The sequence below is a fragment of the Acipenser ruthenus genome, chromosome 25 (genome assembly GCF_902713425.1).
Source record: "Acipenser ruthenus chromosome 25, fAciRut3.2 maternal haplotype, whole genome shotgun sequence".
NCBI classification, from domain to species: domain Eukaryota; kingdom Metazoa; phylum Chordata; class Actinopteri; order Acipenseriformes; family Acipenseridae; genus Acipenser; species Acipenser ruthenus.
The window spans coordinates 4,569,360-4,585,021 of record NC_081213.1 but is presented as its reverse complement, the minus strand read 5'-3'; the positions used below and the strand labels follow the sequence as shown (position 1 = coordinate 4,585,021).

Below are 15,662 nucleotides of genomic sequence, written 5' to 3'. Positions count from 1 at the left end.
ACTTTAATTTGGGATATACAGATGTTTTAAATACAGATGAGTTGCTGCGGTGCCTTTGTAGCAATAAATACCCTGTGTTGTTCCTCAAACTCACAAGAAAATCTGCAAAAAACAAAGGATCTTCAACACAAAAAAGGGGGAGCAGTGATACTGTTTGCAATGCTAATAAAAAATGGAAATGTAAAAGCATTGAATGACATTGGAAAGCACAGTTATTTTATCTGTTCACTTACTTCTGTTAACCACTAAAATAATTTATTCATAAATAACAAAAGCACAGACAAAATCTGATAGAATTGCAATAACACTTTAATCAACAAAGCAGGACAAGGGTATTATAAAAACACTTTCAGCCAATAATGAATAAGTGTGGGAAAATATAACAAATTAAATCCTTATGTAAAGCATATTTTTACAAACATTTTATAACTATCACTTACGTGTCTTCATTTGGTAGTGCTCAACAAATGGTATACGAAAGGCATGCTTCAGATTAAATATGTTTGTGTTTACTGTGTGTGGGTGCATGGGTGTTTGTGTACAGTATGTGACTGTACAACCATTGCAATCAAGTACTTGAAACATATAAATATCTGCTCAATATGATCAGGTTGTTTTAATAAAAAGCACAATATTGCAAAGAGCATTATATCTAGTTGCCACAGTAATCACAAGTTAGTCATTTATACATTCTGGCCGCCCCCTGACTCTCCCTCTTCTTCAAAGCAAACTACAGGCGGTGAAGCAAATAAACCTGGAAACACTCGCCATAACACTGTCGTCTGTGTGTAAGACAACCACGAGCTGTCAGTATTGCATTGATTCTGCAAAGCCTCAAATTGTTCTTTATCTAGTACCCCGAATTCATCAAAGGAACAGAAATCTAAAGAGGAGTCTGTTCTCTGGCACAGTTTTTGGATACAGATGCACCTGTCGACCAAGCTTCTACTACGACACCAGATCTGCCTTCTTGCCCCGTGGCCTGCAATAGGTCTAATAATACAGAATACGCTTTGCATAACAAAGGAATCCATTTGCAGCAATACATGTGGCTACCTAAGTGGCAGTTGCTGTGATGCATAAGAAATGTTTGAACACCAGGTATGTTTAGTCTGATGGGGTCTATCCTTACAGAGAAAGGGGATACGCCAGTCTTTAAACGCAGTGTTTGAGCCAGTGAAATAACTGATGCAGAGTTCTAAACTGTAAATCAGTCAAACTGGCTTTAGTTGAGCCCAGCAAATAGTGACTGTTGGCCAAATTTCCCACTTGTCTTTTTTTCTTGTCAATGTGCGTGGTGAAAAACCATTTGAATGGCTTCCAAAAAAAGAACATTGTGCGCTTTTGTGAAATAGCCAACGTTCCGCGGGAATGCAAAATATTTAAACTGTCCGTTTTCACACACATTAATTATTTAAAAAAGTCCCTTTAGCTTGCATTTAAATTTCATGAACATTTTTTTTTTGGTTCAGAGAGTAAATGCGGCAGTTCATCCAATAAAAAAATACTTCTTTCACGGCCTGCATGATACAAGCTAACAATATGTTGTAAAAAAAAAAAAACGCTCTGGTTAATACATTTTTAGCTGGGAAACATATTGGAAAGTTAAAAAAGATGTATTTATTTTAATTCAATAAACACATCATTAATGGATCATTAAAGGACTAAAACCAAATAAGTAAATCAGTAATCCAGTACTATACCATGATGCCTTTCTGTTAAGAATAAGGATTTAAGAATAAGGTACAGTTGTATTCTCATTTCCAAAGCACTGTTTAATGTAAGAGACAAACTGTACAATCAACATTACTTGCAACAGTACTTAAAGTTTTGTGAACAGGCTCCATACCAGAGCATTGAAAATGAATACAGTCGACAGAGTAACCATACTATCCCTGCCCTCAATACCAGTAAATCGCAGCTATAAGCAAAGACACAAGCTAAATGCATGGAAATACATTTCATCCTCAAATTCAGGCTTCTCATTAAGTAGAGTTCTTTCCTAACCACCATTTGACACAAACTTTGTATTGCAAATATCTCTGATTGAGCTAATGCAGTTTCAACACCAAGAGAAACTTGCACAATTACTGGGCTACATGGTGTTTTATATCTCTTTAAAATAAGCAAGACAGCATACAGAGATTTCTCTTCCATTGTATAAATACGGAGATCCGATTCTTTAAGCAGCAGAGCTTTTACATACTGTGCACATTTGCGTGCACTTGCTGTAAACTGTAATGCATGAGCAAGCCAACTTGTGCTATATTAATTGCTGGATTTAATCACCCGATTTATCATTTAAAGATGTACTGAAGGCAGCTTCAGGTGGTAGTGTGGTGCTATGGGTTGGGCAGCCACCGCTTAAGTCGCAAAAGCATTAGTAACAAGGTGGCAGAATGTTTCTGAGCTATGACAGTCATGATTACTAACAGGCAGTGGGAATGTGGATCAACTGCCCTGAAGCAATACACAGGTAGGCTATAATGTATTGAAAAATATTGTGGTGTGCCATGAATATTGCATAACAACTGCGCATAGAGAATGCACTTTCATACTCTTTTTCTCTGGGTATGCAATATTTTAAATGCAACGCTAATGATTAAGAGTTGCTCCTGCTCTGGGAAACGGCTGAAAAGGCGGACAGCAATTTATGTGAAATTCAAATAGCGCAAATTAAGAATTCAATATTTTATTTTATTTTTAGGTCGAAAAACTTTTAGGTCATCAGTATATGTACAGTATATTGTTTAAAAATCTACTTTCATTGCAGTGCTGGTTTTTATGACAAATCAACAGAGTTGACTTGAAAGCTAAATGCACTGAACAAATAGGAAAGAAATTATTAATCACAGATGTAGTTTAGCACTGCAGGCGACGTTCTCAATTGAACTGCTTTTAATTGTGAGAAACATTACTCCAAATTATAAAACAGACCTTGGTCATAAGATATATAAGTACTAATTGAATATATATCTGTTGTTTTTAATCAGTTAAAAGAAGAAAGAAGTTATTTTTACAGGGTTTTTTTTATTTTTATCAGAGCTCAGCCCAAACCCAAATTTGGATTTGTAACAAATATTGTTTTCTTCATTAAATCAAATTAAAACTTCATACAATGTTGTAGAGAGGAATTTTTTATTAGCTATTAACATGATAACATTTACCTACATGAAAAAAATGTGGAATACAATTGTAAGTATTTATGATTTATACTGTAATAAACTACTACGTAGTGTGTAGCGTGTCTGTCCGCGGCGCACTCATCCAAATTGCATGGGACATATTGACACAGAACGTATTGATTTATAGTCATTTGTGAAGTGTTGGAGTATGGAAGCACCTGCCAATAGAGAGATGGTTCTGAGCTGTTTTTTAATGGCTGTCAGATCTGCTGTCTTACTTATCAGGACTGAAATTAACCCGCAACGGATGCAGCTTTTGAGGTATCAGGAATTAATTTGCATTAGGGACAGCCCAGTTACAGAAATGTACATGCTAAATATCATTTTGTCCAACCCCTGTTCAACTGTACATACCATATTACCTTTGTAAGAAGCTTCCAGGAAACAGTAATGCCACAGAGACTGGGAGAGAAGACTAAGAGAAGGAAGAAAGACCAGATGGCTCCATAACTTCACAAGATGGTTGATGAAGAAGAGTGGGGCTATGCGGAGCTCGAAGGATAGTCACGTGACGGCAACCTGAACTTGATGGCAATGCATATGAAACAATTCCTGACAGCAGGAGATGTATGCAAGCGTGTGGTTTGGGAAGTCAAACAAATGTAATAAAACATGTATTAGAAACTTAATGCATGCATTAAGTGAGGTGCTCACGCTGATACAAGGTTTAATCAGGGCAAGTCAACTTGTGTCAAAGCATCCACATGGAGGCCTCCCTCAATCAATGCAGTGTGTTTTGTTTAAATTCAGATTCATTAGCTTAGCTGCATCTTTGATGTCTTAGGCAAGTAGATATTGCATGTTCTAAGACGACACCACTATTTGCTAAACTATTTTGGTGTTTAAAAATATATAATAGAAACACTAATAATAATACAACTAAATATTAATCTTACGTTTATTGTTCTGGAGAATATTGAAATAAGATACCCTGCTAAAGCCTGACCAATAGCAGCAACCACTTTTGAAGCTGAAGCCTTGCATTCAGCAAGTGAGTCCCTGTACCAGCGAGAGGACTGCAGTGATGTGAGAGAGAAGCAACAAATTAGCTTAGCAGAATCTGAAATGAATGCATTTATATTTTAAAAAAAACAAGAATTACCTCTGCTTTACTTACAGTACGTTGTTTCAAAACGTCCAGCAAAACCCTCCATTTTGATTCTAAAATGAATCCACTCAAGGTGCATAAAGAATGCATTATGAATACAAGAGCATGATTCATACTGGATGACTTTCAGCCATACTGGCCAGGATGCGATTCATAATCAGGAACGATGGGTGCAAAGCTGTGTTTGCCATCCATAGGAACCTGCAGACAGATGCACAGAAAATCTTTCAAGTGCGTGGTCTTTTATTTTAAACAATATGAGACAAAAAAACAAAACAACAGAAGGTGGAATTTGCAATAAAAGAGCACACATTACCTTTGAGGGAATTATTCATTTTTGCTGAAATTCAGAAAGAAAAAATAATGATTGGAGATTTATTCAAAGATCCCTGCAAGCATGATTGTTCATATCTAGTAAGATAAGCATGCAGTGTCCGTAAAACAGGGATCCTCCACGCTGAGGAATGCCAGCTTTTACGTGATAGGCAGATTATAGGGATGTTAATTTCCATTTAATGTCTTAAACTTAAGGATCAAACATGTTTAAAGCATCAAAACTGTTGTGGCTTTGAAACATATGAATGATATACTGTTTTGTCATTGTGATGCATCTCAGTAATTGTTTTTTTCCTGGTTAAAATGGGTTTAAATAAATAAATCTAAACTGTTTTAAAATAAAATTACTTTACGCCCTATAAAATAACAGGAATTTACTGCACTCCAGTAAATCTTTTACTGCTTTAAATCTGAATTGAAGAAGAAAAGGGAATTTAAACGGATCACCAAAAACCAAATATTATTTTTGAAAATATATGCAGTCTCGTGTTCACAGAGCCCCCACACAGCGTTAACTCCTTTATCCTTCTAAAACATATACAAACTACAAATGCGTGTGCTTATCTCTTCAAACCCCCCTGAAAACTTCTCATGTCATATCCATATATAAATAAATACATCTTTATGTAACCGGTTGCTGCAACTATAAATAAGATCACCTTGAATTCAAAGTCAGGATGGTCTAGTCCTATTTTGCAGAGTCGGTGCTAACAATTTGCAACCAGGTTGTGAAAAATAGGACCATATGCTCGGATGAGGTGTCATAGGCTCATTAGGTAAAACACTTTCCTCCAGGACATAAGATCACAGGTTGAAATCCTATTTAAAATCACCTCTTCCTACTCCATCTCCCAACACCTCAGCATGTGTTGGTGTGTTGTGTTTTTGATAAGTCTTCCTTCGGATGAGATGTTAACAATACCCTAGGCAGTTCTCAAAGACAAACAGGAGCGCTACACCATTGCAGTGATTCTGTTCCTTCATGAAGGTTTTCTTCTGATGAATTTTAAGACATTTTTAAAGGGATAGTGTATATAACTCACAGCTCATTAATATTGGTTGTCTCTCTAGTTCTTCCAGGTGTGAAATGTCTTTAAGCAAAGTGAAACAAATCCAGATCATTGTGATGGGCACCTAGGATGTGTCCAGGAATAACCTATTTGGAATAACGTATAATATTACCCATGACACCCTTATATTATTCTCTATTGTAGTCTCAGTTTAGACCATCATTTGCTGTGCTTGACTATTCCAGCAAAAGTTCCCTCCAAAAAATATTATCTGCAGTGCTTCCTTAAGTCTGACTGTGCAAAGTGAGGAGGGGAAGCATATGTGTGCGACACAGGCTTCAGTTCCCAATGCTTCATCGATAAGCTTCAGTGCACCACTAATAGTCTTCCCCACTATCACACTTTTCAAAGCATTATTTGTTTAAATTGTTGTAATGATTTAAGTAGTAACAGTATTGCTGGTAAATATGGGTAGCACACACTTTTGTGTAAACGCTCATGTGAAAAATTCCCAGCACGTCTGGCATGTATTCTTGAATATATAAAAGATGCATCTCCCTGATGTCAGTTTCAGACACAATGGATAAAACAGCAAACATAAACAGGACGGTTATAAAGCCAGTCAGCCCATTCTCTAGCACATCACACAAACACTGCAGCATTTTTCCCCAGCTTTACTTCCCCTAGTTTCATAAAAAACGAAAAAGGCCTGCCAGGTACTGTATTTGCATTATACATTTGGAAGGAGTGTGTTGATCACATTATGGAATTAGGATCGGTATAAAATGTTTCTTAAATCTTTTTTTCTGGAAGGTGGTTTCACACCATTCACTCAAAGACGTTCTGGCTCTGCACAAGATGCTTGGGCCTTGGGGGAATCACAGCTTCATCAGCAAACCCGCTGCTTTGGCCAGGGTTTGAAGTTATCATATATTCTAGTTAATTGTGTGCTGGTGTTTAACAGTGATCTATGAATATTCATGTCTCAGGCCCCCATCTGATTATCCCAGAGATAGAAAGCTTCTTATACCATCTTGTGGAAGGAGAGTTCCAAATCCCTGGGGGCTGCCAAAGGAACAGCCCAATTTGAATTCATCTGAAGAGTCGCACAGTATCTGTATCAAGAAGAACACAAATAGTTATTATGGCTGAAAAGGCAGCCATAATGCTTGTCCATCATAAACTCGAAAGTAGAAGAACTGTCTGTAAAAAAAAAAAAAAAAAAAAAAAAGCTGTTTGCTATCAAGCTAACTCTAATGCTTTAGAGAGAACGGTTATATCCTATTTGAATCTTTTAGTATCTCTGGTTCATAATTTATTACCCTAAAACAAATTTTTTTTTTAAATAGTTGGAAAACAACTTAACCCTGCAGTAAGCGGTTAACATTCCCCAAAGGAAGTTGGAGCCACAAGCTTCCTATTCTTTGAAATGGTTTGCCACTATGCCAGCGTGTAGGTATGCTCCTGCTACAACTTGCAGACATAGGGTGTTATAAATAACAGGTCCTGTAGTCTATAGGTCAGGAAGCAAATCTATTCTTTTTGTTCCTTTTGTGGTACTGATATGATTTCATAGGAAACAACTAGCATTGTTACTATTATTATATATGAAACAAATATTTTCAACATTTTAGATAACTACCTCGAATCTCTTTCAAAATTATTGTGTTCATATTGCTCATTTAGACAGTCTGCTAAAGGTTTACATGTTCAAATTTTCACAATACCGGATTATATTTTTCCAATTTCGGAGTAAATGGTGTATTTGTTGCACAAAATCTGGTTCCTCAGATTCAAATACTTCAATGATAAACCTCTTTTTGGAAAGCGACTGTCCATATCTAAACATTCAGTCCGTCATTGATTGGTGTATAATAGGTCTTTATGAAAGAATGGTTGAACCCACCCTAGGGAAGTCATATCGGGCAATCTCACACTAATTCAACCAGCATGAACTGAACCATCATTTTCTCCCTTTGGTATATATGCACCTTTGGAAAGAGACGTATTGAATCAAATTATTAAGAAGTATGCATGTTACAGATTTTCAAAATTGTTTTTGGCATTAAATGCACCTAGAGCTTGCACTGCTACATAAGGGGGTACTATAGGAATGGTGACTGATTTATAGATGGGTTGATTGATTGATTGATAAACAGCCTACAAACTACCAGTGTAAAAAAATCTTTGGTACAATACCCTGCACTGCATAGTGGTTTAGACCAACCAGAATAAATGGAAGACTTTTACATTAACAATGCTATAAAAAATTAAGCATGGTCTACAAAATGTTTTCAAAAACAATTTGTCACAATAATATCAGCATCTATGTAGATGATTCTATCCAACTGATACATCTTATCAGAAATATACTGCAATATCATTGCAATGCATTTGTTTTGTACACAAGGGGCCAGATTCACAAAAAATCTGCCACAAAGTTTACAAAACCCAGCAGTTTAAATGAATAGATCCTACAAGCAACACATTAAAACTATGAAAATGGTATATGAAACTATATTAAAAAAATAAATAAATAATGATGTCAATACAACAAACATTTATTAAAAACATACATCTTTACAGAGGGGGGTGGGGGTTAATTGATATGCTAATTGGAGGCTGTAATGTTTGTTTTGGCTGTATATTTTAAAGTCATGTTGTCAATGCTATAGAAATGCTCCAGTAAAATCCAAGTTTTTAGTTTATACTGCACAAGACCGTTCTTATTACAAGATAGTAATAAAAAGTGTTATGCAGGAAAAACGTTGATAAAGAGAATTAAAATTAAGAAAAAAACAGAATTGTCAAACCCATAAATGCTCAGTATCATTCTGCTTGTTTCTTTTGGTATTTTGTTGGTTTGGTTTGTATTTCTCTGGAGCTGCTTAAGTATAGCAGTGCCATAATTACAATGCAATGCCTTGGTAAGACAAGGAAAATACACTTTTAAAAATCTATGAAATATATTTAAAAAATAAACATAATTAGATATTTTGTAAATGCCATTTTTTTGGAATTTAGACTTCTGTACCAAAAGCGACCGAGTACTGCAACATTGTAGCCTACAGGGTTAAAATTAATTATTGTATTGAAAGTCAGACGGTGGCAAATGACACATACAGCGTAACACATTACATTACAGACTTGTGATTTTGTATCTTAAAAAAAAAAAAAAAAAGTTAAACAGAGGCCATTTTTTGAGGGGGTGACCTTCGTTTGAGGTCTGTGATCCCTTTCAATTCCCTCGCCATAGCAACCATCAGCATCCGAGCAAAAATCCACCTCGCCCAGACAAGGCCATATTCTTTACAAAAAGCCAGCATCTGGACACTTTTAACCAACTTTACTGTCATGCTGCGCCTCTGACCAGTACAACAGTCGCTCTGTTTTCGCTGCTCCGGTCCCCGAGCACAGCACCAGCGTTCTGTCCGCAAAGTGGGGAAACTACTGAAGTTTAAAAAAAAAAAAAAAAAAAAAAAATAACTGTCCAGAAAATGATCTCCAAATCCTATGTCTTTAGATGTACATCTGAAAGCCGTTTCAATACAGAAGACGTTCTGTTAACAACTGATACAGTAAGCGGCAGAAAAAGTGCCACAAACGACCAAGATAGTTGCGTAAGTTTCCAGTATAGAATGCATTAGAATGTATCTCAAGAATTTAAGAATTTAATTATACATTAATCTTCAAAAGATCGACGGTGGTGTGTGTGTGTGTGTGTGTGTGTGTGTGTGTGTGTGTGTGTGTGTGTGTGTGTGTGATGTTACCTACTGTGCAGAGAAAAATACATATAATATTATATATAAAGCTTAATATATTTATATATGTTACAGTTTAGGACTCTTTGGAAGCGGGGGAAAAGTTCCTAAAGTACTTTGCCGCCTAAAGAGGATATTTTAGATTGAATGCAATCTACTAAAATAAAAGATGTCAGATATATTGTACATCAACTGTACCAGAAAGACCTGTAACTAATATCTGGCAAGTAAAATAGCATAATTAAAAACGCATTTCTTTAATTTATTAATTAATTTTATTCCATGCGGCTAATCAAGCATTGATATTCCTGTTATGTTATTAGTCACCAGAGAAATGGTGGTTTGGGATTTCTTTAAACCACAAACTACATTAAAGTCCCCCTAGAACACCAAGTTGCTCGTAAACACAACGGGTTAACAGACACCGCTGGTCAGCCTTGCTAGTTCTAAAATAAATGGCAAGTTGGCATTTTTACACTTTAAACATGGCACTTTTTTAACGTTGCAGTGTTACATACCATCAATAACTGCGTGTCTAACAGCGTGATTTTAGATTTAATAATGAACAAACAAACGAGCAAAAACACACGCAAGCCGTGTACACATACACCATCAATGCATTAACTAATGATACAAACTTTAAAAAGAAAACCACGCCTTTCTCAGACTGAAAGCCCCTGTGAAGCATCTCATAAAATGTCCCTCAAAAACACACTATATTTTATGTTTATATATATATATATATATATATATATATATATATATATATATATATATATAAGAAAACTTACCGATTGTTCCTTTAAATCCTGTATAGAGATTTTATTTAAAAAAATTATATATATATATATATATATATATATATATATATATATATATATATATATATATATATATATATATATATATATATATAAAGCGTTCAGAAAACACGGTCTTATTGAACAATCTATGACAATGCAGAGATTTTTTTGCGGGTCAAAGATGTGTCTGATTGCAGACTTTTGGAAGACTGCAAAAGAAGAGATGTGAGATTTGTTAAAGCCCCGCATTCCCATTTAAGAACGTGATTGTGTTTGCAAAGATCCCTTTCAATCTCCCCATCTCTCCCCCCACCCTCTGCAGCTGCTTTGCAATTCATAGAACTGGTAATTTGCTATTGGGACCAAACGTGAAGGGAAAAATAATCAGATAAACTGGAGGAAGAAGAAAAAAACGGAACGGGAGAAAAACACGACTGGCATGCTTCTAAATATCTGCTTTGTGAATGTTTGCAGACAGTCAATGGAATAACCAACATAGCCAACTGTGTTGATATTGTGTTAATTGCATGCAAAAAATGCAATCAATGCATGCATCATTTCTGCAAGATTTAGATCTGCTGGTGATCTATATGTTTTAGTAAAAAAAGAGCTTGGTGTACAAGTTATTTTGCATTGTCTTGGATTTAGATCTTTGAGATCCAGTTTAACCAATACCAAGGCCAGCTGGAAATGTTGTCATAAATATTTATATCAACTATTAAAAAACAAGAAAAGAAAACAAGACATGTGTTTGACAATTACTTCAAACATGTTTGTTTGTTGCATATAACTACTGTTTTTGTCTATACAGATGATCTATATGTAGCTGTATATGTTGCACATAATGTACAGTAAACAGTAGATGACGCAATTCGTTGAATTTTAAACGAATCGATTAGCCTAAATATTTGTAAAAGCGATGGTTAAAAAGCAAACAAACAAACAGACAAACACGTATTCGTGTATTCTGTTGTGCAGTAACATATTCATAATTGTATACATTTTGAATAATAATAATAATAATAATAATAATAATAATAATAATAATAATAATAATAATAATAATAATAATAATAATAATATGTAGCAACTTTGAAATCGTGTCCTTTATTTTTGTAAATTCTTTTGAAGTCATTGCAACAGAATCAATTAATCTTGTGGGCGTTATCTGTCAATAAGTTACATTTCAAAAGTGTATGCTATGCATTATTAGTAGTAGTAGCAGTATATTGTTTAAAATCTATTTCACCAATGAATATTGCACACAGTATCCTGCACCACCCCCCACCCCCCCACCACCACCACATTTTAAGTGCTGTGTTCTTTGTTTTGATATTAAACTCAAGCATAATTTAATTAAATTAATTTATTATTGGACTACAGTAAAGCAGGGAAATTATTTTCTTCTTGGATTTTAAAACGCGGTCCCCTTTCAGCATTTATAGTTGTTACTATGCTTTTTAGTTATTTTAATTAAGGAATCATGCACATGGTAAAATGTGCCACTATAGATTTTAACGTATCCTATTTAATATAATAGTTTCAAACTTGTTACACATGTTATATAAATATACGTCGTATTTATCAGATCACTGATGGCAAAGTAATATACTTTTTGATATTAATAATCGATATTACCTAAATTATCCAAAAGTCCCAATAATAAATGTCAAAATGCAGTTTATCATGCCATGTTATTCCTCCAATACCCCCGTAAAAGAAGAGTATCAGTCTAATAATAGTTTGATTTTGGCAGATATCACACTATTCTGACAATTATAATAAAATCTATTTTTTACAGTTTCTTTCCCACAAAAAAAGAAAACAAAGATCTCTTTACTCCCCCGCGTGGTTATTTGCAAAACAACAAGAATCAAAACATGTGAAATCTAATGTTTCTTACTGTTTTCTAACACGGGGCTGGCCTGACTAGGGGAAAACAAAATCAAATAACCAATCACCGCTTAGGAGCTCGAACGCACTCAGCCAACCAAGCTGTACATGCGAGTTGAAATGCACAATATTAGGGGCAAATTAATCAGCCAAGAGCCAATGCATAGAAGGGGAGGCGTGTCCTGCTAACCCCGCCCCCTCCTAAGCAGGTTGCTCGTCTTGGCTCTAAAGCTCGGAGATCTCTCGAGTGCCGTCAGTTTCGAAGTAGGGAGCCATGGCTACAACAGCACAGTACATCCCACGGAATAGCTCTTTGCCTTCCAACCCGTTAATGCACCCTGACTCGGACAGGATGCACCAGGGAACGACGTACAGAGAGGTACAGAAAATGATGCACCACGAGTACTTGCAAGGACTTGCTAACAACAGTGGCCACCCAATGAGCCTTACCCATCACCAGTGGCTACCCACAACAAACAGTGACTGGACCAGTACAACCCACATTGGACAACCAGACCACAACAAAAGCAGCGTGCAGGCAAGCAGGGATGACCTGGACAACGGTTTCCATCACAGATCGCACCTGGTTCATCAACAAACTCAGAACAACCACCACGGAGCATGGGCACCCACTACAACCCATCACCTGTCTCCCTTATCGCCTGCCTCAAACGGCCACCAGTCGCTGGTCTATTCCCAGTCGGGGTACACGAACCTAAATGCCATGCTGAGTCCCCAGCCTTCATCCTTGCACCACAGCATGAGGGACCCTCTCCATGAAGACACAGGTAGCCATGACAACCAGCTGGAGTCGCCCCAACAGCCTTTCAGCCACCATCAGGACCACTCGGACGAAGACGCGCCCAGCTCAGATGACCTAGAACAGTTTGCCAAACAGTTTAAGCAGCGTAGGATCAAACTCGGTTTCACCCAAGCAGACGTCGGCTTAGCTCTCGGCACCCTTTATGGCAACGTCTTTTCCCAAACCACCATCTGCAGGTTTGAAGCTTTACAGCTGAGCTTCAAGAACATGTGCAAACTTAAGCCTCTGTTGAACAAGTGGCTGGAAGAAACCGACTCGAACACCGGGAGCCCCACAAATTTGGACAAGATTGCGGCCCAGGGGAGGAAACGAAAGAAGAGGACCTCGATTGAGGTCGGGGTAAAGGGGGCTCTGGAGAACCATTTCTTAAAATGCCCCAAACCTTCAGCTCACGAAATCACCTCCCTAGCGGGATCCCTTCAGTTGGAAAAAGAAGTGGTGAGAGTTTGGTTTTGCAATAGAAGACAGAAAGAGAAAAGAATGACCCCAATCGGGGTCCCGCACCCTACTATGGAGGATGTATATTCACAAGCAGAAACCCCACCTCTGCACCACACAATGCAGACCTCTGTACAGTGACTGTGAGTTCAGGAGCAATCTAAAAAAATAAAACACAACATTTTAAAAAAATGACAGGACTATGGATTTTACAAAATAAAAAAAGGACATAGACTGCAAAGTGAGTATCGCCAGTGACCGAGGTAGATTATGATTGTGTTGGTCGTTACGCGTACAAAAAAAAAAAAACATTAAAGATTATGAAAGAATCCACATACTCTTACATAAAACAAAATACCTTTTTATTAACCAAAATGACCACTTAATAGTCAATTCGATCGGCTTTTAAAGGGGGAACGATTCAGTAGTGGTATTTTCAACCTGTGCTTGTAAAGACTTAAGACGCACTTCAAAACGTATGCGCTGTCCATGCCCTTAGATATGTTTTAAGAAGACACACTTACAGCCAGTGTAAATGTTTTTTTTTCCCTGTTCTTTAAACTTAAATGTGGGGGTTGTATCAATTGCTGTGCTTTCTTTGGTTTCTATTATTTAATTCAAGTGTTTCTATTAAGCCGTCGTTCAGTCCAGGCTGTCATTCAAACCTATCGTATAAGACATGTTGGCGTGCAGTATTTTTTTTTTATTTTTTTGACTGCTGTAGTCCACTGCAAACATGTTTGAAGCTATTTGCTGGAGCAGGCTGAAACTGTGGATACATTCCATGTGTTGGAGGAACGATTTTATAATTTAAAATGATATCACACCCTCTGGCAATACCCCAACAAAGGAAGCCAGCAGCTGCCAGTCTTCGGAAAGTTGAAAATGTGGACTGGCTGCATACGACCTAAACAGAACAAACTAAAAAAAAGAAAAGAAAATGAAAGAAGAAATACACTTTTCCCTTAACATATTACATTTTCATTTGCATCAAGCACTTAAACCTTTGTGATTTTTTTTTTTTTTTTTTTTTTTTTTGTGTGTGTGAATGTGTATAAATTCAGCTTTTACACTAATAATTTAAGAGTTGTTTATGAATCGCTGGCTGTTTGGCTACTATACACCTAACTATAAGGAATATAGAGGGGTACCATAAAAAAAATAATAACAAAAAAAAACAAGCTTCTCAGGTAACTTTAAAGCCCAGGTCACAGTCTAACCCCACTAAATATACAAGATTGGTGATTTCTACCAAAATCTAGAAATAATCAGTTCAAATGTGTATGAGGAAGATTTCAAGATATACTGATTTACCACATGTAATGAAGGGAGCCGTTTTTAATGACATATATTTATTGTTTATTTTTGTTTTGTTTTGTTTTGGGGTTTTTTTAAAAGAAAAACTAGTGGATGGTTTCTGAACCCATATCGTGTGTGTTTAACTGTTTACAATTTGGCTTAAGAAAGCGCATAAAAAGCATACGTAAAAATGGACGAGATGAGTTGTGGTATCGGGTACAATGCGTGAAATGTTTAGCTTTTACAACGACAACAAAAAAAATTACCAATTCAGTTTCTTTACAATATGTAAATATGTCGAATATGTAAACATATGTATTTGTTTTGAATTTATTGTTTTGTTTGTTTGTTTTTCTGGACAGTTTTGTACACTTACTAATTCCAAGAAGATATTTTAATATTATTTCCTTTATGAATTGGACTCTTTATATATTTATTGCCATGATGTGTTTGGAGCTTTTTTTTGTTTGTTTGTTTAGCTCTTTTAATGACTATGTTGCAGTGTTTTTTTTTAATGATTTATTTACTACATCTGTTATATGTTTGTTGCAAAATGTAGACTGCGAAGTCACATTTATATTTATGTTATAGTAATATTTTATTACTTACATAAAGCATATATACAAGAACAAGTCTCTGTCTTTTTTATAACAGTGTGATCTAACTAGGAATGTGGGCTATAGCCATTTGCAGTTAATGATTTCAGATTCTGAAACCAATTCAGAAACGAGAACAAAAAAAACATATTTTGGAGATTCAGGTGCAAATACACTTATTTTTCTTGTACTTTTTATTTACTGCTGTTTACAGTATAGGCCTTTCGTACAGCGCCGTGTAACCCACTAAGGTTCAAGTGTACTGTATTTTGGATAATTGTGTAGCTAATATTTAGTTGCCTAATAAATTAGCACCCAGCATTTTGACAGCATTTCTAAACGTGTACATCTGGATAAGACGTGACATAACCCAGGAAGACCATCCTTCCTCACGAACAGATGCAGAGCCT

General features: G+C 36.1%; 1 protein-coding gene across 1 annotated transcript; it reads left to right on the top strand.

Annotated features, from left to right (window-relative positions):
- Window positions 1-12,326: 12,326 nt before the first annotated feature.
- On the top strand, window positions 12,327-15,288 carry LOC117413922 (POU domain, class 3, transcription factor 1). The gene has a single exon (XM_034906312.2). It carries the CDS (start codon window positions 12,371-12,373, stop codon window positions 13,496-13,498), a length of 1,128 nt encoding a protein of 375 aa, XP_034762203.2. The 5' UTR covers window positions 12,327-12,370; the 3' UTR covers window positions 13,499-15,288.
- The last annotated feature ends 374 nt before the right edge of the window (window positions 15,289-15,662 follow it).

Bases quoted from the DNA above. Each gene is read 5' to 3' on its own strand.
- LOC117413922 (XM_034906312.2), top strand. From the start codon at position 12,371: ATGGCTACAACAGCACAGTACATCCCACGGAATAGCTCTTTGCCTTCC.